Genomic DNA, 22,027 nt, shown 5'->3' on the forward strand with positions numbered 1-22,027 from the left:
CTTACATGCATCCGTTTTGGATTAAGGCTCTACCACCCAGCATGTTTGAGTCATCCAGCCCCCTCTCCCCTTCTGCCTGGTTTTCCACCCTCCATGTTTGCAAGTGATCCTACAGTGACACAGTCTTGAAGGTCTTATGTTGTCCTTTCTAAAATAGCCAAAACACTTCGTGGAAGAGAACTGTGAAGCCTATTGTAGCTGATATTTCTGTTAAACCTTTATAACAGGATTATTAACAGCTCGTCCGCTAATGTCAGAGCAGTTTAACTCCCAAGTGAGCTATTGTTCTCCACACACTGGTGCATCTATTATCTTTGCAAGTGTACTGAGCTTTTTTCCAGCAAGTGTTCTTCTGCAGTAAGAGAAAAAGAAAGTTATTCAAAAAGTTTGTTTAAAACGAAAAACAATCCTGTAGCCTTACAATTTAAACTAAATAAATAATACACACCTTTAGCTCTCATAAATTACCCCTTTTCTTTCTCTGCAGTCACTCTTTTGATACCACACTCCCGTTTTAAGGCTGTAACTGGTGTTTTCTTCTCATTGTGATTGAAACAAGCAAACTAGGAGCCATAATGGGCTCCAGGAGCAGTAATTAAATAGAATAATAACAGACCGTTAACACAGTTGGCAATTAGCATCTGCTGATCCGTGCCTATCTGCACTAAACAGCTTGAAGCCAGTACATTAAAAAAGGTAAAAGATTAAAAGGTAAATGGCCTTTCTTTATTAATCACATAAGTGTTTTCCTCCTCGGAAAACCAAGTGAAAGACTTTTTAATTTTCCCTAAGGTGTGTGTGTGTGTGTGTGTGTGTGTGTGTGTGTGTGTGTGTGTGTGTGTGTGTGTGTGTGTGTGTGTAATGGGACGAGTGTTCGTTTCTTTATTGCTATTCTCTTTAACATGTGTAACCGTCTTTGTACCAGCACTTGTGACCTTCATATTTCACAGCCACTCTTGAATTGCCTCGTAGACACACATTGGAAAACACATCAGCAGCTTCATGTATTGAGGGGATGTGCAAAATGTATCTATGTCAGTCATTTCCCCGACAGCCTGCCAATTTGTCTAAAAAGATTTTGTCAATAAGGACCAAAATGAAAGTTTAGAAAGCTTTTTCTCTGTTTTCTAAACCCTCCCCTTGTTGTTTCTTTGCCCTTTTTTTGAACTGCAGAATGTGTACGTGAACATCAATAGAATCATGTCGGTGGGAAATCGTCTTCTGGAGTCCGGCCACTACGCCTCGCAGCAGATCCAGCAGATCTCAAGCCAGCTAGAACAAGAATGGAAAGCCTTTGCTGCAGCACTGGACGAACGCAGCACTCTGCTGGAGATGTCTGCCAGCTTCCACCAAAAAGCAGATCAGGTACAGATCAGTGCAGCAGAAGGCAGAGAATAACATACATGTGTTTGTAAGTGAAGGTAAACGCCATTTTGAAACTAAACTTAATCTTGGCTGGTAATCCTTGCAAAGGCAGTTTAGGTCCATTCATGTTTTGTTTTTATTTTTTACTAAAATGTGGTTGAACTCCTACTTCTACTAAAAGTCACACCTTGGTGTTCCTGCTTGTATTTTTGAGGTATTTTTTTCCAGAGCTACTATAAATGACACACAATGAACATTGAAACTAAAACAGCAGATCAAAGCTTTACTCCTTGCTCCTTGCTTACATTTCCATTAGCACTGTTGCACCTGTTGTTTACTGAGGCGCTACTTGTCTTGATAGATTCTGAGCTGCTAATGTGTAGTGTAACCGAACAGCTGTTCAGTTGAATAAGTTAGGAATCGATGTGTGCATCCGAGGCATACACTAATACTCTTCAAGGTAGAATTTGTAAGATTTCTACAGTGAAATAATCACAAAACCATCTAACGTCTCAGTTATGGTGGAAGGAAGGTTACATTAAAAACAGATTTCCTTCTCAGCTGGCTGAATGATTGTAATTTTTACTCCTTTCAAAAGGGCCGAAGAGGGACATTGTCTGTACTTACAATCTGTGCGCCCATTGGGTTGCAGAGTCTACACCGAGCTAACGCTACATCGCCAGCATTTATGGCCAACAACAATCAGCAGTGCTTTGTAAAGAACGTAAGCCAGGAAACAGGAGCGTCCTGAAAGTTATTTCTTGTACCCCTAAGAAGCCACAACATCTTTTGTTTTCCTCCAATATCAAGCAAAACAGGCTAGAGGCTAACATCAAGCTAACAATGCTAACGGTGAATTAGAAAATATTTTCAGCTCTAACTCTAACTCAAACTACTTTTTCTATTACTAATAACTCAATATTATAGTGAAATGTATTCATCTACTTATCAACTGACTGCATGAGTCGTCTTCGCTTGTCATCTAGACTTTTCTGGCTCTGGTCTGTTACAGGCGACAGCCGTGAAACTAACAGAACAGGAGAGAGAAAGTGCCCTGTTCTTTCTTACATAATACACCTTTAGACTAACAGCAAACTGTGTTTTCACATGTTTGTACTTTAGGATGCAAATCAAGTAGAGGTATGTATTCTTTTCTCTGTTGGTCAATGTTTGTGTTTCTTTTATTTTTAATCAGTACATGAGCAAAGTGGAGCCGTGGTGTAAAGCATGTGGTGAAGGAGAGCTGCCCACTGAACTCCAAGACCTAGAAGATACAATCCACCATCACCAGGGACTTTATGAACACATCACCACTGCATACTCAGAGGTCAGGAATTCAAAAATGGAGACAATGAAATAAAACTTTGAGTTTTACAACAGCAACAAAGCGGTGTTTAAATGTAATCATCCTTACATGAGCTAATGAACCATTTCAGGTAAGCCAGGATGGAAAATCTTTACTGGACAAACTACAGCGACCTCGGACTCCCGGAAGTGCTGATTCACTCATGGCATCGGCTAACTACTCCAAGGCTGTGCACCATGTCCTAGACATCATCCATGAGGTGTTGCATCACCAGAGGCAACTCGAAAACATCTGGCAGCATCGTAAAGTGCGACTGCACCAGCGCCTGCAGCTGTGTGTCTTCCAGCAAGACGTACAGCAAGTAAGACGTGCATGCAGAGGAATTCTGCTATGATAAAACCTGCAGCTGTTTTCGTTCTGCACTATTTATCAGACAGATTACTGCAGAGGCGGTAGGCTTATTTTACCACGTTTCTCATTCTGCTGCTTTGTGGGTTTTAGACAGATTTGTTTTTCAACCATTCTGTGGAATGTTGCAGAGACTGACATTACAGATGAAATGTAATCGTTTGTAGTTTTCTCCATCAGCTTGGCCTGCCATAGCTGAGGTCTTACATCAAAACCAGTAATTTTGCGTATCATGTCGCCTCTTCTCCCCCTTCTGCTTTATTGACTGTTTCCCTGTCTTTCCACACCTCCATTCACTCTTTCATCACCCTTTCCTCTTGGTAGTGGTTTCCATGGTGATGCAATTTACGGTCACATAAAGTGTCAGGAGCATGGGTTCATGTGTGTTCGTCCAATGAAAATATTCTCTCAGAGACCTTGAACACCCCTTCCATTATCCCACATGTAAACAGATGGAGTGCGTCTGTCTTTTTGATGTATAATAATATTGAGATTTATGGCTTATCACCCACAGACTGGATATGTTTTACCTTGCTTTGCTTTGCAGTTCTCACTAATTGATCATGTTTTAGTCGTTTAAATTTTTACCGAATGAAAATAGGAGAAGGAAACAGATTAGAGCTGAGGCAGTGACACAGCAGCATGAGAGTTATATCTATGAATCGCTCAGAATCTGCTTACAGCCATTCTAATCAATACCACCACCTACTGGCTGTTAATATGGATTGCACAGATTGTTTTGTGCACATTTTCATTCATGTGCATTTTCTTTAAATTTTCTGCGCTTCAAGGTGTTGGACTGGATAGAAAACCACGGAGAGGCCTTCCTCAGCAAACACACTGGTGTTGGAAAGTCTCTGCACAGAGCCAGGGCTCTACAAAAGAGACACGAAGACTTTGAAGAGGTTGCACAGGTGAGATTTTCAAAGTTTAATGAATTGCTGTAAACATGATCAAATATCTTCAGTTTGTTAAAATAAATATAAGTAGGTGCAACACTGACATGCAAGAGATGATGTCCTTGTTTCCTTTTATAAAAATGCCTCCTGCTAACATTTCAGAACACCTACACCAATGCTGACAAGTTGCTGGAGGCAGCAGAGCAGCTGGCCCAGACCGGAGAGTGTGACCCAGAGGAAATTTATCAGGCAGCCCACCAGCTAGAAGATCGCATCCAGGACTTTGTGCGTCGCGTTGAGCAACGCAAAGTTCTGTTGGACATGTCTGTGGCTTTTCACACACACGTTAAAGAGGTAAATGCTCCTTTAAATAAGTATCTGGTTTTCTTCAATCTTTGAACTCACCACCTAAAGAAGGTTATCAATGGATAAGAAAACAGTAAGATAAAATGTTTGTCACATACTGTTCTTTTGCATTTTTCTGGAAAAAAGCCCCAAAAAAATTTTTTTAAACCTACTGAGTGCAGAGTAATTCTGTTTGAAGCGTCCAGTACTTTAACAGTTCAGACCTTTGGTTATGACAGTTAATAAACATCTAGGCCAAGGTTTTAGAAACAATTCATACTGTAAGAAAAAGTGAAATGGTCTTCAGATTTTAGCCCAGTAGAGCAGAGAGGGTTAAAGTCCCCCTTATGCTCACAGTGTTCCCTGCATGCATCCAAAACCTGATCATAAATAATCTTTTTATATGAATATCTTGTATGAATATCTTGTTGCAGATATTAGATTTGATGTGACAATATGTCTTGGGCTGCATTGTGGTTGTTAGCACTGTTGCCTCCCAGCAAGAAGGTTGCAGGTTCGACACTCGGCTGCGGTCTTTCTGCAGGTGTTGCATGTTCTCCCCATGCATGCATGGGTTTCCTCCGGGCACTCAGGTTTACCCCACAGATCACAGCATGCCCTATAGGTTAAAAAGTGTATGTCGCTTTAGATAAAAGCATCTGCCAAACAAATAAACATAAACATGTCAACAGCCAGAAATGCTTTCTGCACACAAACTTGCAATCGACACACCATCCATATAGATTTCAGCCAAAATGGTCAGTAGACCCAAGCAGTTTTGTATGTAAACCTTTGTCCTCCTTTTGCTTTCGTTTGCCTCTAAAATGTTCTTACACAGATGTCACCTGCCCTCTCCTTAACTCATAAGAACAGACATGATAAGAATGAAATACAATCACTATTCTGCTTTAAAATTTTATCTAACAAAGCAATAGGAAGAAATGCAGATGTTTAGATGACAGGAATTGGTATTTGTTTTTCAGCCTGTCATTAACCTTTTGCATATGTAGCTTGGATCTCCTCCACCTTCTGATGACAAGACTGTTCAGTTGCTTCCTGATTGTATGCTTATTTTAGAGGAATAAATTATTGTTGTCCCATTCTCTTGCTAGCTGTGGACATGGTTGGAAGAGCTTCAGAAGGAGCTGCTGGATGATGTGTACGCTGAGTCTGTGGAAGCAGTTCAGGACCTGATAAAGCGATTCGGCGGGCAGCAGCAGACCACCCTGCAGGCAACTGTCAACGTTATCAAGGAGGGAGAGGACCTCATACAGCAGCTCAGGTAAAAATGAGTGTTATGTTAAAACCCACATACTGTCGTAATGCTTATGCATTAGGGCTAGATACTGTCATGGTCTGTGTCTGCGTCTTTCCCCATGTGTCTCCTGATGTCCTCCATCCCTCTCTAGATTGCCCTTTTGTGTCTCATAGCGCCCTCATGTGTCCTTTGTCTGCATCTCATTTATGTGTCTTCTGTTTGTAGCCCTTCAGGTCATCCCCAGCCCCTCCAGTTGTAGCTCCAGCCTTTTTGTCCCCAGCTCCCTCCTGGTTTTCTTGATGTTCTCTTGGTCTCCCCACCATATTTCGATAGGTCTATTATTTCGGTTTTGTGTGTGTGTGTGTATGTCCTTCTCAGCTAGGTGTGTGTGTGTGTCCTTCTCCAGCTGTGTGTGTGTGTGTGTGTGTGTGTGTGTGTGTGTGTGTGTGTGTGTGTGTGTGTGTGTGTGTGTGTGTGTGTGTGTGTGTGTGTGTCCTTCCCCAGTCAGGTCCGGTGTCCTCCCCTACTCCTACCTACTCCTCCTCCCTGATTAGTTATTGCCTTCACCTGGTTCTCTCCCCACACACCTGCAGCTCATCTGCCTCCCATTATGCCCCAGTCTATAAAGCCCTGTCTGTTTCTCATTGTCTTGTCGGTCCATTGTTGTTTGTCAGTGTTGTTTTGGTGCTCTGTGTGAGCTTCCTGTCCCGTCCCCAGTTTGTGCTCTAGGTGAGCTCTGTTCTCATATTCTGGATTTCTGGATTTTGGCTCCCTGCCTTTTTGGACTTATTTTTGTTCATCCTACAATAAAGGACTTTTTCTTTATATCAACTCCTGCCTCGTGTCATCCTGGGTAACTGCATTTTGGGTCCAAACCGTCCTCTCAACGTGACAGATACATTTATTTACACATTTAAAAATGAAATTCACAGTAATATGCGAAGCAGAAGTTTCTAAATATACAGTTGTTAAAAACTACTTGAAAGTTTTCGGTGATTTTTTGCCAATTTTCCCTCCAAATATTGGAATAAATATTTGATTTTGTGAGTCAACTTTTGGAGCCAACCCAGTTCAAAATGGCCACCACATCTAATTGACCTCAACAAGCAAACTGTTTTTTATAGATAATGAGCATTGCATGATAATAGCTGAGCGATACTCCAAGCCTTAACAGATCACAAGATCTTGTGATATCACACAAGAGTCCAGGTTTGACCAAAACAGCTTCAAATCCTTAGATGACTTTTTGTTTAGGACTCTAACATCAAAGGACACAGTCGTCTTTTATTTAGGTGAACTTTTTCATTCTTGTGGGCATGCCTTCACTCTTTATGTACACACATTGTTTTGCTTTCTGTTAACAGAGACTCAGCTATTTCCAGCAACAAGACCCCCCACAACAGCTCCATGGCACACATCGAGAGCGTGTTGCAGCAGTTGGACGAGGCTCAGGGTCAGATGGAGGAACTGTTCCAGGAAAGGAAGATCAAACTAGAGCTCTTCCTGCAGCTCCGCATCTTTGAGAGGGATGCAATAGACGTAAGTAGGGGGAAATATAAACAGCAAATAAGAAGAAATCAAAAAGCAACGAGGAAGTGTTAAGGTTGGGAAAAAAGTCAAATGTAAGGTGTTTTGACAACAGCCTGAGAAATCAGCCATATTGTGTTCCTGAACTAATCTGGCAAGCCATCCTATATATGTACATGTATAGTGTGGCTATGGTCCTGAGACATAATAGAGACAGATCCAGGGTTGTCTTTCAAACTGTCTGCATACAAACGGAAAGTTTTAGGGCCAATCAGAGCAACGAACAGCAGAAATTGGTCAGCATGGCAGTCCACCACACCGTAGAAGAAGAAGGGGCAGAATAACCCCCATCTGCTCATGTCTCAAAGAAAAACCCAAGTGTTGTTTTGCTATGTTGCAGCTCTGAGGTCACCAGAACTCTGCCATAATGATGCGAAGCCTGCCCAACGTCTCAAACATAGAGCGCTGTGATTGGACAGGCCTACTGTTGACACTTTTTTCATCTTCAGACCCTAATAAATTGTATCGGTGTGAATTTGACTTGTTTTGCGGTCGTTGTTACTTTTGATGATTAAAGGAAACTGGCTACTGTGGATTTTGATGGATGAAGATAAAAGTTGTTGTTGCTTTTTATTTTTTCAGTATCCTTGTTTTCTTTTTCTCAGTAGCTGTTTGAATTTGTGTAAAAAGGTCGGTTACATGAGGTAAGGTGTGTACGAGCAAATCAGAGTGACTCTGAGCTAACGGACCGTTTCACCGTGAAAGGGAGATTTAGTCCTGTAGCGAAGCTCCCTGCTGGTTTAAAGCCTGGCTGAATTCATGGCAATGCTCTCACATTTGCTACATTAAAAAGGCATTTAGTTCCACTTGATGCATCGCATCCACTTACTCATTCTGTTTTCCTCTCCCTTCCCTAAGCAGCGGTCTGCTGTGTTGTATCAGCTTTTCCTGCAGCGTCCCGCTGAGAGAGGGAATGCTTTTCTCAGCTGGGGCTCAGATATGTCGGCTGCTCTCTTTAAACATTTTACTGTGTTTATTGTGATATGTATTGTGATATGTATTGTGGCCATCCAGTCAGATCTGCTCAGTCAAAGTAGGTTTAGAGAATTTGGAGGAAATAATTGGATAATAAATAGTCCAGTCATGTCCAAGAAAATAGCTTAGCTCTGCATGTCGGGTCAGGGGGTAAATCTGCTAATTACACGCACGCGCGCGCACGCACACACACACACACACACACACACACACACACACACACACAGGATTATTATGACAAAAGGCTTGATCCTGAAGAAGGGTGGAGGAGGGATTTGTTCCCTGCTCCCAGACACGCTCATTGGCATTTGCAATATGACTCCGCCTCCTGGCATAAAGGTGTGTTTGTGTGTGGAGAGATGTGTTAGATGAGACACATCGTCATCTGTCAGGGCTTTTCTTTCTGATGATAAACTTTCAGAGACAAAAGGGACTGCCCGCTCCTCTGGATAGTGTTTGTGGTCCTGGTAGAAGAGGGAGATGGTATTTCTATACGCACAAGGTGTTTTACTCAACTGTAGCAGAAGAGGAGAGCAGAAAAAGAAACATTTGGTAGGTTTGATTTTTTTGGGGGTGGGGTTATGGAGGATCTTCAAACAAAAAAGATTTTCTGAATTGTGAATGATGGAAAATTCAAAGCCATGCAGCTCCTGATCATAACCTTTTCATTTAAAAAAATGAAATTCATGTTTCCACTACCTGTTTGTTTTATCGTATTTTGTTTTTCACTTTCCGGGGTCAAATTGAGCAATTTATGTTTGCAAATAGTTTAACATTATCCCTGGTTCTAAACTATATATTTTAATTGTTTTAATTGTAATAATCTTTATTTCAGGTTTAATTCTTTGTGTTTTCTCCCCATTATTGATGTGAGGACAGGAATCTTCTGGATTTTTTTGCATCAGAATATGAGAAACTGCCTTTATTCTGCTCACTGATAACAGCTACTAATTATCTGATCCCATGAATAACTAAACTGGCGTAAGGTTCGTCACATCACTTTAGATATTCAAACAGTATCATAGAAAGTGTGTTAAGATGAGGGAGTTTCCCCCTCTGTACAAAGCTGTAAGCTGCATTTCAGCACCAGTGATTAAATTCCAAGTCTTCTCCCAAGAATCAAAATGAAAAAATTAACAATTTCTTGTTCGTTGATGGAAATTTTTGTTTAACAGTCTGTAGCATCACACTTCTGTTAAGGTTTCTTATGTTCAAACACATCTTTGGTCTCAGAGCTGCAAGGAACTTTAAAGACTAAGTTCACTGAGAACCTGTCTTTTACTTGTTAGGGTTACTGAGGTGAAGGTAAAAATAGTCTTTTAATTCTATTTCCTACATTAGCCGCCAATAGGAAAAAAGATGGGGAAATGCCCGAATTAATTTCAAGTCACTTTGAAAGTTAGCATTCAGGGACTCAACCATCTTGGCTCGTGACGAGGAAGAATGTTGTTAATTTAGTGTCCAGAAGAGAGCAGGGTGCATCTCGGCTAGTCGAAGCTAACTGTTAGCATTGGCAACTCCACAACATGGCAGAAAACCTTCAGGCTTGTTTTATTTGTGGAGATATAGCATCAATGTGACAAAACAAATGGAGTCAGTGGTAGAGTCGCATTGCTGTTAGCCAATCAGAGGTGAGTTGTCTGAATATCAGTAAATAATACTCCAAATCCTGCCCTCTTCTGTGCCCTGACTCACTTCTAGTTCCTCAAACACGAGTTCCAGAACTTTTTCCCAGAGACCAACTCACAAGCCTTTCATTCATTCTAGAGACCACTGCTGATGTGTTGAAAAAAGAGGGAACTTGGTCTTTAATGTATCGAATCTCTTATGACACTGTTTAGAAATCAAGACAAACTCTAGCAGTAGCCAAAGGTTTTGTTCAGCCTGAGCAGTGTAGGGTCAGGCCAAGTACTTACAGCGCTGTTTGTAGAGAGACTTTGGGTGGGCATAGCACCAGCGCTGTGATGGAGAAAAACTACAAAGATGGCGTTGGCTCAGGAAAGGCGCTCACTTGAAACAGCTTCTTCTTCTTTTTCTTTTTCTTCTGTTTTTAGTGGTTCATGGTCAGACTGTATATTTACATATGAAAATATGGATTGTGTCACCTCTAGCTTCTTCCAAGGTTTCTGTAGTGCATCTGAATGTGCATCTCTCTCATGTGTGGTTGTATCATGCCTGTTCTAACTCGAATATAATAGAGGAATAGACAAAAACAATGATTTTTTTTTTGTTTCAGCAACGATCTTTGTTTTGTTTCATTTCTGTTTGAGCTCAGTCTCATAACCTAGAAACACACAACCCCATGATTCATCTCTTTGTTTTAACAATTCATGTTGAGGATTTTCTTTCCTTTTCTGCCTCTCTGAACTTTGACATTCTGTTGCTTAACTGTCTTTTTGATAAATAAATGTTTTTGGACACATGAGATGCTCAATTTTCAGACTGAAGGGGACAGCTGCCAAAGCATCTTATTTTCATTTATCCACACAGATTGAATTTTACCACCGTAACTCGCAGGAGACTTAATTAGGTTATGCACCTATAAAGAGCCTGTTACTCATGTTGCTCAGTGATCTCTGAGTACAGAGCAGCTCAGCATGGACTCAAAACTACAGAACTTTGAAAGTATATATTTTTTATTCCAGTTATGTAAGTGCTATGGTATACTACAGTTATATAAATAAATACTTTAAAGGCACAAATCTGACATCAAATTAGACTTTCCACTATCAGTGTTTCCCCTTCTTTAGGGAAGTTATTGAAGTATTAAGAAGGACCCAGAATTCTAGCTGTGGTGCAGCGCCATGTTAAAGCCTATGGAAGGGAAACGCTGACCGTGCCCAATGTTGTCATTGAATGTTCTGAAACATTTGAGATTAAAATATGTTCTTGAAGAGCTGAAATGTTCCTGGTTTAAGGTGCCCCTGGTGTCATGATTCAGTCAGTGGGAGCAGTCAGAGACAAGCATGGACATCTCAGTACATCTGCTCCGCCAGCTGTGCATTACTACTTTAATATGTTACCTGTTACTATGGAAGTCAGAGTGTTTGGTTACAGCTTTTAAACGCTCTCGTTTGGTATCGAGATGGATGAGTCAAGTCTAGTATGTACATTTGATGCTTCTACATAGTATTTTTGTTTTAACAAAGTATTTTTACTCTGTATCTTCATCTTTGGCCAATATTATGAAACTATTTTGTTTTAACAGCAGTTTGCATAAAATGAAAGGATTTGCATCCAATTGCATCCTTTAATCGTACTTTGTAATTTTCAAATGTTAACTCTGCCTGAACACCTGTCCTCCTCCTCAGATTATCTCAGACCTGGAGTCATGGAATGAAGAACTGTCCAAGCAGATGAATGACTTTGACACCGAGGATCTGACTCTGGCTGAGCAGAGGCTTCAGCATCATGCGGACAAAGCTCTGACCATGAACAACCTCACCTTTGACGTCATCCACCAGGGACAGGAGCTGCTGCAGTATGTCACAGAGGTCCAAGCATCTGGTAAGTGAAGAAACAGATATATATTCATGGATGTGGACCCATTGTTAACCCACGGAAAAAAGAAAGAAGAAAAAGTTAGCGTTGTTGAAAATGCCAAGTTCATATATATTGCAGCTATGCGAGAGCCACTGCCGCATGTCACCCCAGGGCCGTAATCTGCAATTATCCAGCGATGGCTGCCATTGGTCTGCAGACGTGCATCAGTATAAAACTGACACTTTATACCAAATTTCTCCCTGCAAGTTGATGGGATGGCATGTTCAGAATAATTCCTTATTAAAGATGTGAATTCCTTATTAAAGGAGGAGAGTTTGAAAGTTTAAAGACTTTGAAAGCCACACTTCATACTTTTCAAACAGATAGTCTTTTAGCGCTAACAACAAGTAATGTTTTCAGCATGTTCCTGCTCACATCTAATTCGAACTGGTGAATTATCTCCTCAGCCTTCATTGGGTTCTGCAGGAGCTGCTAATCAAATCTGCAGTGTTCGAGAAGAGAAACGTCTAAAATCTGCAGGAATCCACCACTTGTAGCCCCCTGCAGCTAACACTACAACAGGCTAAGGCAATTGCCTGATGTAGCATAAGGTTGAATGCTATGCTACTCACTTATCTCCAATACACAAAAGATAAATCTTGTTCCTCTTCCACAGTTAGCTTGATGTTTACAGACGGACATTAATTTAATACAGGTCATGTTAGCATTCAAGCTAGGCTGGTATGTTAAGCTGACTGCATCAGTACATCACCCTGCAGTGCACTAGGGACTGACAGCTCCTTCTTGAAGATATGCAACTCTATTGATAACTTTTCTAGGCTCGTGTAAATGATTCATTTAGCTGTAAAGGCCGGGTTAGAGACTTACCTACTCTATATCATAGAACAGGGTCATATAGTCACATTAAAAATATAAAACTACCCCAGCTTTATGCTCATTAACACTCAGAACAAATTTAATTTTTCTAGGTGTAGAGCTGCTGTGTGACAGAGATGTTGATATGGCGACTCGGGTTCAGGACCTGCTGGAGTTTCTTCATGAGAAGCAACAGGAGTTGGATCTGGCTGCAGAACAGCACAGGAGACACTTAGAACAGTGTGTCCAGTTAAGACATCTACAAGCTGAGGTCAAACAGGTACGAAAACTAAGTTGTTGTTTTTTTATATATATGTTGGCGTAAGGGGTGATACTATTGGTTTCTCAGGCTTAGATTAGATTAGCCAATGACAAGTTTCCAACTATTCATTGCTGCAATCCCCCTCGATTTTACAACAGAATGTGTCACTGCATGCTTAGTGCTCAGTGTGTTCTGCCTGTGCATGACCACAAGTGATGACTCATCCTCTTTCTGCAATCTGCCTGATTCTTTTCTCTTTCGATTTACTTTTCTCTCTCTCCCTCTATGTATGTATGTATGTATGTATGTATGTATGTATGTATGTAAGTATGTATGTATGTATATACATATAGGTGAAAAATACTCTTCTTAGGAGATAAAACGTGTAAGGGGTACAACATTGGGGGGAAATGCAAACTTAAGTTGGACTTTAGCTACAGAAACAGTATTTTTCCTCACAGGAACCAAACACAGCTAAATGGTTGTGTGGGACAAGATTCAAACTTCAAATTGGGCGTAAGTTTTACTTTTAGATCAGAGTGCAGACATGCAGAGTGGTTTCAGAATTTTTCTGCATAAACATTTATTGTTACTAAACAAAGTTTAGCTTCAGCTCTGCAGATAGATTCAGTGAAACAACAGAATCAGAACAAACTCCAGAATGAGGTCCCAGTAAACAGAAATACAGTAAATTCCTCTTGAGAATGTTTTATTTTTATATACTTATTAAGTTATTTGTTTTCTGTTTGGTGATTTTGGTGTGGTTCAGAGTAGATTGAGAAGAGACATTGTTCTTTTAGTGGAGTAATTTCATCAGCATGCAAGTGTGGAAGAAAGCAAAAATGTGCAGAGATTTGAAAATATTTAATGGATGCATATTAAAAAAGGAGTTTCTTTACCTTTTTAATTCCTTTAACTAATAATTATTAGTCAATGTGCATTTAAAACAGAAGCTGCCTGATTTAAAAATCAATGTCATTGCCTCAAATTGTTCACATTACCCAAAAAGCGGTGAGTTTGTGTCTGATCCGATCATGAACAAGGAATTTTCTATCGTTGATAAAGCTGTTGGTTACAACTCGACTCTCATGGAGCAACTTGTACCTGCTGAGTTCAGAGCAAAACAAAAAGAATTGTAATACAGAGGCTGATTTTATTCCAGCAGCTCTTGTTGATCCAGAAAAGCTACAACATGGTTTGTGCTTCTATTTGGAAAATTTGATGAAAGTAGAAACAGAAATGAAAATGAACCACAAAAACTGCTGAAATCACACAAAACGAGCTGTAGCAATAATCTCACTCCTGTGAAAGGAGACCTCTGGCAGCGTGATGGTAGAACAGTACCAACCTGATAAAGTGTATATTATAATCGTTTATAGTTATTAGCTCACTGCTAATTTCACAGGTTAGAATATTCATCCGTGTGCCACATATCAGGAGCAGATTTCAGAGAGAGAGCAGGAGTTATTCCAGACAGTCTTTTACCGCCTCGGGACATTGCAAGTGTAATGGGAATAAAACAGAAGTCCATGTCATGTTGCAGCATCGCTTTTACAGCCTGGTGTCAGTTACCGTTCTGCCGTCACCCACACAGCAAGTGTGCTCGCTGACTCAGAGACAGGGAGAGAGATGCTTTAGCGAGTCTGCCCTTTGGCAAGAACCAAGGCGGCAGAACGGCGTTCAGAAACCCTCCGGCTGTGTGATGTGTAAGACGGGGGCTGTGGCAGTAAAAAGGTAAACCTCAGAACCAAAGGCAGCTGTCATGGAGAAAAGGAAAGAGGTTTAAAAAATAATTAAAAAGATGGAGAGAAACAAAAATGTAGGAGCTGGAGCTATTTTGTCTCATGAGAATAATGATGAATGAGTGCTTGTGTGTGTGTGCGTGTGTGTGTGTGTGCATGCGTGTGTGTGTGTGTGTGTGTGTGTGTGTGTGCTTGTGCTGCAGGTGCTGGGTTGGATCCGTAATGGAGAGTCGATGCTGAACGCCGGTCTCATCACCGCCAGCTCATTACAGGAAGCTGAACAACTGCAAAAGGAGCACGAACAATTCCAACATGCAATAGAGGTGAAAGAAAAGAAAACTGCAACATCTCATAATAATATTCATTTCTCCTCTTCTTTTTATTTCCTCCACCATCATTCACTTTTTCCCTCCTTTTTGACCTTCAGCTTTCTGCTTTCATTAACACCAGAGCTTCTCACCAGTCCTCTTCTCAACACAAGTCACACATTAGATGGAAATCTGAATAGCCGATACCTCTGACTCTCATTTTCATTTCCACTCGTACGTTTTGTCCTCCCTTCTCTCTGACACAAACTATGGAGGATGCATTTTTTAAACTGAATGGACTTTCTCATGTTAATGCAGACCTGGTTTGGACCAGCATCAGCAAAGATCTCTTTAATGCAAACACTCAGAAGAAAGACACTTCATTTGGAAATGTGAGGCTGGAATTTAAACAGACAATAACCCCAACACTCAGTGCATCCTGGTAAAACTGGGATAGTCAGGATCAGATTGGTTACAGTCTGGGACCAACATAAAGCCCAAGTTAAGACTTTAACTACAATGTAGATATTTTCCATCCATGCAGAAAACCCATCAGAGTGCACTCCAGGTCCAGCAGAAGGCCGAAGCTCTTCTCCAGGCCAACCACTACGACATGGATATGATCAGAGACTGTGCAGAGAAGGTGGTGCTCAGTTTCTCTCATTTTTATTAAAACATCTGAGCAATAAGTGCAGTAATGTTTTCTAACTGTGGTTGGAAATTTATTTATTTATTGTTGTTATTTAACCTGAAGGTGGCAGACCACTGGCAGCAGCTGATGTTGAAGATGGAGGACAGACTTAAACTGGTTAATGCTTCTGTGGCCTTCTACAAGACATCAGAACAGGTATTTCTGTGTGTGTGTGTGTGTGGGGGGGGGGGTTATAAGTCATACAGCGTGAACCTAAGCTTGGACAAAAAAGAGGAAGGTAGAAGAGTTTAGTTGTTAACTGTAGTCTAAGATGGTTTCAATGCTCTTTTTCTTTACTGTTTAGCTTTTCTGTCATTCATATTAGCAATGTTTATGTTTCATATGAACACATTTCAACAGCTAACAAACACAACCTAAGTAAATCACAATTGCTGATTCAAATTATGGTTTCATTTGTTAAAAGAACAATAAAAAACTCTTCAACATAATCTTTGAGAACTTTAGGCTAAAAGATCTCAAAAGCAACACCTAGAACAGCATTAGTGGGGAAATTCTGAGGCCCAAACTTCCACTGACCAAAAATAACACAGAAACTTCTGACATTTACGAGGAATACTAAGACTTTTGGGGGGGGGGGGGGGGGGGGGGGCAGTTCTGTTAACTGACGTGGGACTTTCTTGAAGGTGTGCCGTCCCGTAAAATTATCTGTGTTTCAGAAAAAACCATCGTAGCAACAGTCAAACATGGTGGTGGTAGTGTGATGGTCTGAGGCTGCTTTGCTTCTTTAGTACCTGGACCACCTACCATAATTGATGGATTCATAAATTCTGATCCTTACCGAAAAAGCCTGAAGGAAAATATTTGACCTTTAACCCTAAACAGGCCGTTCGTGCACGAAAACCCCCAAATGGGAAGGAATTTAAAAAATTCAGCAAACAAAGAGACAGACTTTTGACTTTTGTGATGTCCTTTCAGAGTGTATCTCTGAGCTCCAGTGTGTGTTTGTGTGTCAGGTGTGCAGTGTGTTAGAAAGCCTTGAGCAGGAGTACAAGAGGGAAGAAGACTGGTGCGGCGGTGCTGATAAACTGGGTCCGAACAGTGAAACCGACCATGTCACTCCTATGATAAGCAAACATCTGGAGCAGAAAGAGGCTTTTCTCAAGGTGAAAAATGTTATAACTTTAGATAAAATGTCATAAGTCTCACATAAAACACACATGTCTCTGTTGTGCCTTTTAATAGTAACTAGTTAAATGTTCCAATTTCTGCACATTTAAAGGCCTGCACATTAGCCAGACGTAATGCAGATGTTTTCCTGAAGTACCTGCACAGAAACAGTGTCAACATGCCCGGCATGTTGTCCCACGTCAAAGCGCCCGAGACTCAAGTCAAGAGTAAGTTAAGCAACCAGAGAACCATTATTTATGTGTCTCATTAATCAACTACTTGTTTTTTTTTCTAATAATTCCAAATGCGTTCTTATTAGTGCATTTCCACGATGATCAAAATGTTTTGTGTTTTTTTTTTTTTACTCAGATATCCTAAATGAGCTCCTACAGAGAGAGAACAGAGTCCTTCACTTCTGGACCATGAGGAAAAGGAGGCTGGACCAGTGCCAGCAATACGTGGTGTTTGAGAGAAGTGCCAAACAGGTGTGTGTTACTGCACGTGTGTGAACCACAACATCCAGCAGATTACTGCAGACAGTGTGTTGTTTAGTATAACACACAGCTGAAATTTCTTCATACAGACACGGGAGGGCACGTAATCATGCAAAGGTTTTGCAAAACATACAAAAAATGAAATGACAGACTTTACAAACGGCTTTCTTTATGTGGTTTAGTAAATTTAAGGATATCTTTTCTACAAAGGAGTTTCAAAATATGTCCAGCCAGACTTTTTATTTATTTATTTATTCATTTTCCCCCTTTAGGCAGTTCTGAACGTTTTGACCACAGGATGATTGGAACATTTCCAGAGCTTTGGTATACGAGGAAAGCCTGACTCATAAACGTAATCACTGTTTTCTCAGTCTAAAAAAAGCCTCACATCATCTTCAAAGATCCCGTGAGAAGAGTTGATTTATTTATAAGCGTCTCCATGCTCCACGGACTGAGCTGACATCTGGATTTTTTTTATTTAGAAAGACGAAGGTCAAGCCTTTTGGTTGTTTGACAGAATGAAAAACCACAACTCTAAAAATAAATCTTCAGTTGTGTGATGTAAAGCACGTGGCTCCCCCTGGTGGTGTTTCTGGAGCACAACACACACACACACACACACACACACACACACACACACACACACACACACACACACACACACACACACACACACACAGAGAGTGCTCTGCTCAGCCATTAAAATGAGGTGACATCATTCTTGTTTCTGGAGCATAACTTTCCAGGTTTCATCCCCGGGGCATGAAAGCTTTTTGGCCTCACAGTTTGACTGGACCAGTTCTGCTGCTGTGGACCTGGGTGGTATCACCTCCAGGCTCAGTTTTAAAGGACACGGGCCACAAAAAAGTACTAAGTAGGACATCCTAGAAGCAACTGCTTAAAGCAAAGCAAATTCACATGTTTCTAGCTGTAAGTAACAAAAGATTGTACATTTATGTCAAACTGCGGTAAAATGTGTCACGCAACTTTACTGGATGGAGTGGAAGAGTTCTTTAGATGGTTCAGTTTTATCTTAAATGAGTGGCTGGGTTGATTCATCTGCACCACGTTGTCACATTTAAATTTTGGAAACAAAAACTGGCAGACTGTGGGCTGAAGCCCCTGCGTTGTCCGTGCTCTGATTCTGATTGGTTGTTCGCGCAGGCTCTGGAGTGGATCCATGACACCGGCGAGTTCTACCTGTCCACACACACGTCCACCGGGTCCAGCATTCACCACACACAGGAGCTGCTGAAGGAGCATGAAGACTTCCAGATCACCGCCAAGGTTTGTGTGAAGATTTGTGTTTACAGATTTACCCATAATGCTAAAAAAAAGGAAGGAGGATAAAGATTGTGTTTTACTACCTGTTTGGTAGTTTTGTGTCTGCGAGGCCCCGGTTATTGTCCTCTTTGCTGTGTCACTGTTATTGTGTGTTATTGTCTCCCTGAAGCGACACATGATTCCTAACTGCTAACCTTTTCTCTGCCACTGCTCGCCACCCTGCACCCATCTCTCTGTCTCCCCCTCCCTGAATGTGCCTCTATTGACAGCAAACCAAAGAGCGGGTAAAGCTGTTGATCCAGCTGGCAGATGGGTTTTGTGAAAAGGGCCACGCCCATGCCCTAGAAATAAAGAAATGGGTGTCCTCAGTGGACAAGCGCTACAGGGACTTTTCTCTTCGCATGAACAAATACCGAACCAGCCTGGAAACCGCGCTTGGCATCTCCTCTGATTCAAACAAGGCTGTAAGTGTAGATCTTCACCGGATGTTCATGTACTTGCAACAAAAAGCTCAACTTCATGTAGAAATTAGGATTTTCAACAACCTGGGATTAATAGTCAGCATGTATCATCTCAACTGTAGGAGCCAGGTGTTCAGGTAGAAACTGGCTGCAGTCTGATCTTGTTGTCGTTTCTCGTTCCTGTTTAAACTTTGTTTAGTGAGCAACTGCCAACAGAAAGCAAACACATCCCACAGTGTTGCGCTAACTGTTGTTAAACACCACGTAATAGCCACTTCCTTCTGTGCACAGAGTAAAGAACTGCATTTGGACATCATCCCAGCCACCGCTCCAGGGTCAGAGATCAAGCTGAGGGATGCAGCCCACGAGCTCAACGAGGAGAAAAGGAAGTCAGCACGAAGGAAAGAGTAAGAAGCTAAAGAAACACATGCTACGTGTTATAGATGCACCCCTAAGCTATCATTCAGTTTTATTAGCTTTTTGTATTTATAGAACATGGAGTTTAATCGTAATTAGCTCTAGAGGAGGAGAACGTTATAATAAACACTGACATCTTAAAATCCAGTCAAGTCTGTAGACAAATGTTGAGCCGAGTTTATGGTGCATGCTAACAAGAGTAAATAATTATTTTAGCATTTATCACACATCATCTCAGTCTCTGTGCTATTTTAAATGTCTGTGGTCAGCAGTTGTAAATGCTTTATGGGTCGTTTTGTCACGCTGCGAGCGCAGGAGAATTGGGCCCAAAACGCAGAACACTACACGTCTCAAGGCAGGAGAGGTTGTATAAAATAAAAATCCTTTTATTAGGAAAAACAAAAACTGCAGGACTCTAAGCCAAATTCTACAGTTCCAAAGGCAAAAACAAAAGCTCACTCAAGAGCCAGGATCCATAGGTCTGTAGAGGACAAAACAACGCCGACATAAGACAATGAATCGACAACAGACTGAGACGTAGACAGGGTTATATACATTGGGGCTGGGTGATTAAGAGGATTGGACACAGGTGAGACTAATAACAGAGAGGAGGAGCAGAACGGAGTAGGGGAGGAAACCAGACCTAAACTGGGGAAGGAAGCATAAATGGACCAAAGGGAGATACTGACTAAATAATCCCAAACATAACGGAAACCTAATGATAAGTGGGGTGACGAAGGAAAACGTGAGGGAAACCTAGAGAGAACCTGGAGGGGGCTGGGGACCACAAGGAGACACATAAGGGGAACCTAGAGAGGGCTGGAGAACGCATGAGGGGGACGCAGGACGCAGAACATGACACTTTTAGGGATTTCATACAACAAGGACTTCAGGAACAGCCTCGAAACTGGATGTTTAGAGTCTGTTTCAAAGATTTGTTTATCGGTAAAATGTCTGAACACTTGGCTAACCTGGAATATAAAAGAAAAGACAAAATTAAATTATTTTCATGCTTTTGATATTAACATAGGGACCATTTCTGGTCACAGAGTCAATAAACTGATATTCTGTGCATGTTTTTTGGGAAAGAAACCACATATTAGGCTAATTATACTAATAAAACTGAGGTAAGTGCTTGTACAGTCACATCCTGTTGTTTTAGTTCATGTCCAGTTAAATGAATGGTTGTAAAAGCCTTAACATATTTCAGTTATGTGTACGTAAACACTTTATTTTCTATCTTTTATCACAGCCACAGTATGATTTTCCTTTCAGATTTATAATGGCTGAGCTGATTCAAACAGAGAAGGCCTACGTCAGAGACCTGCGAGAGTGTATGGATGTAGGTACACGGACTTGTGTCAGACATGTTTGTGTTTTTGGATGACTGATTGTTCTCTGGTGTGTGTGTGTGCGTGTGTGTGTGTCTGTGTGTGTGCGCAGACATACCTGTGGGAGATGACCAGTGGTGTGGAGGAGATTCCTCCTGGTATTGTCAACAAGGAGCACATCATCTTTGGGAACATGCAGGATATCTACGAGTTTCATCACAAGTGTGTGACGGTCTCTTTCTTCCCGTCATGTCAGAATCACTATTTATTCATTTGTGAATTTGTGGCATTTGGATGAGTCTGAGTGTCTTTCTGTTTCTGAGCAGCATCTTCCTGAAAGAGCTAGAGAAGTACGAGCAGCTTCCAGAGGATGTCGGCCATTGTTTTGTGACCTGGGTAAGGGACTGACTGTGCTACTCTGAGTGAGTGGGCATGGAAAATAAAATACAGAAGACTTGTGGAATGTTGCACATTGTCCTGGTGTTGATGTTTGGCATTTAAAATTGGGATTTTCTGTGTTTTTTTCCTTCAGGCTGATAAGTTCCAGATGTATGTGAACTACTGTAAGAACAAACCTGATTCCACTCAGCTCATCCTGGAACATGCTGGACCCTATTTTGATGTAAGATCGTTTTCATGTCAAATAATCTGTGGTATGAGAAATAATTACACCCTCCTCCCCCACTGTGTGTCTGTGTAAAGAATGAGTTAAAAGACGAGATTTTCTGCTGTTTGAAGCGTGTGCTGCTTTTCCTTTTCCCATCACAGGAAATCCAACAAAGACACCGTCTTGCCAACTCCATCTCCTCTTACCTGATAAAGCCAGTCCAGCGGATCACTAAATACCAGCTGCTTCTCAAGGTAGAGCGTGCTTTAAATACACTGAGTAAGAATAAATGTTCAGACATATGGTGGTAAATTAGGGACATTCAGGTGAAGTCTAATAGTCAGTGAAAAATATCAGGTTATTATTTCCAAGTTAATGCAAAAATGTTGGTGAAAAAACTCCAAAATAGTATTTCAAAGTTGGGCTAAAAAGGAAATTAAGGACTAAACAATGACTGGTGCAAAGAACTGCAATACCCATAATGCCTTGCCTTAGAGATTTTATTTGAACACAATCAATAAATAGATGGACAGAGCCCACTTTCCTAAATGTTGCTATCTCTACAACAGTCTCCAAATGTGCACACACACACTCTGTGACTGACATCTGTATGTAAGCCAACGTGTAACACTATTGGTTAATGCTGAGCAACGGGGTGGGGTGCCGTCTTAGCAAAAGAAACAAAAAAAATGCAATGTCTATTTTATCGCAGTACAGAGTAAAACCCGCTTTATGAATTTCTAGAAATAATACACAAACCTGAGAGGGGAATCTCTGGCGGGCTGCATTGTTCCTCTTTT

At 41.1% G+C, this 22,027-nt stretch overlaps 1 protein-coding gene across 6 annotated transcripts in view; it reads left to right on the forward strand.

The window, feature by feature from the left end:
* Positions 1 to 22,027, forward strand: part of triob (trio Rho guanine nucleotide exchange factor b) — a 117,471-nt gene that overhangs the window by 67,179 nt on the left and 28,265 nt on the right. For all 6 annotated transcript variants that reach the window (XR_008563187.2, XM_015949135.3, XM_054740403.2 and 3 more), the window contains exons 8-30: positions 1,174 to 1,365; positions 2,561 to 2,692; positions 2,802 to 3,032; positions 3,871 to 3,993; positions 4,141 to 4,332; positions 5,436 to 5,605; positions 6,946 to 7,120; positions 11,455 to 11,650; positions 12,616 to 12,782; positions 14,710 to 14,829; positions 15,359 to 15,457; positions 15,569 to 15,661; positions 16,480 to 16,629; positions 16,746 to 16,860; positions 17,003 to 17,118; positions 18,292 to 18,414; positions 18,681 to 18,875; positions 19,164 to 19,279; positions 20,565 to 20,631; positions 20,733 to 20,842; positions 20,947 to 21,016; positions 21,153 to 21,242; positions 21,389 to 21,481. Coding sequence is in view for 5 of the 6 variants with exons in the window: in XM_015949135.3 (XP_015804621.2) it covers positions 1,174 to 1,365; positions 2,561 to 2,692; positions 2,802 to 3,032; positions 3,871 to 3,993; positions 4,141 to 4,332; positions 5,436 to 5,605; positions 6,946 to 7,120; positions 11,455 to 11,650; positions 12,616 to 12,782; positions 14,710 to 14,829; positions 15,359 to 15,457; positions 15,569 to 15,661; positions 16,480 to 16,629; positions 16,746 to 16,860; positions 17,003 to 17,118; positions 18,292 to 18,414; positions 18,681 to 18,875; positions 19,164 to 19,279; positions 20,565 to 20,631; positions 20,733 to 20,842; positions 20,947 to 21,016; positions 21,153 to 21,242; positions 21,389 to 21,481 (3,135 nt within the window). In the remaining variant the exon portion in view is untranslated. The remainder of the gene's footprint in view (positions 1 to 1,173; positions 1,366 to 2,560; positions 2,693 to 2,801; positions 3,033 to 3,870; positions 3,994 to 4,140; positions 4,333 to 5,435; positions 5,606 to 6,945; positions 7,121 to 11,454; positions 11,651 to 12,615; positions 12,783 to 14,709; positions 14,830 to 15,358; positions 15,458 to 15,568; positions 15,662 to 16,479; positions 16,630 to 16,745; positions 16,861 to 17,002; positions 17,119 to 18,291; positions 18,415 to 18,680; positions 18,876 to 19,163; positions 19,280 to 20,564; positions 20,632 to 20,732; positions 20,843 to 20,946; positions 21,017 to 21,152; positions 21,243 to 21,388; positions 21,482 to 22,027) is intronic.

The sequence above is a fragment of the Nothobranchius furzeri genome, chromosome 5 (assembly GCF_043380555.1).
Source record: "Nothobranchius furzeri strain GRZ-AD chromosome 5, NfurGRZ-RIMD1, whole genome shotgun sequence".
Taxonomy (NCBI): domain Eukaryota; kingdom Metazoa; phylum Chordata; class Actinopteri; order Cyprinodontiformes; family Nothobranchiidae; genus Nothobranchius; species Nothobranchius furzeri.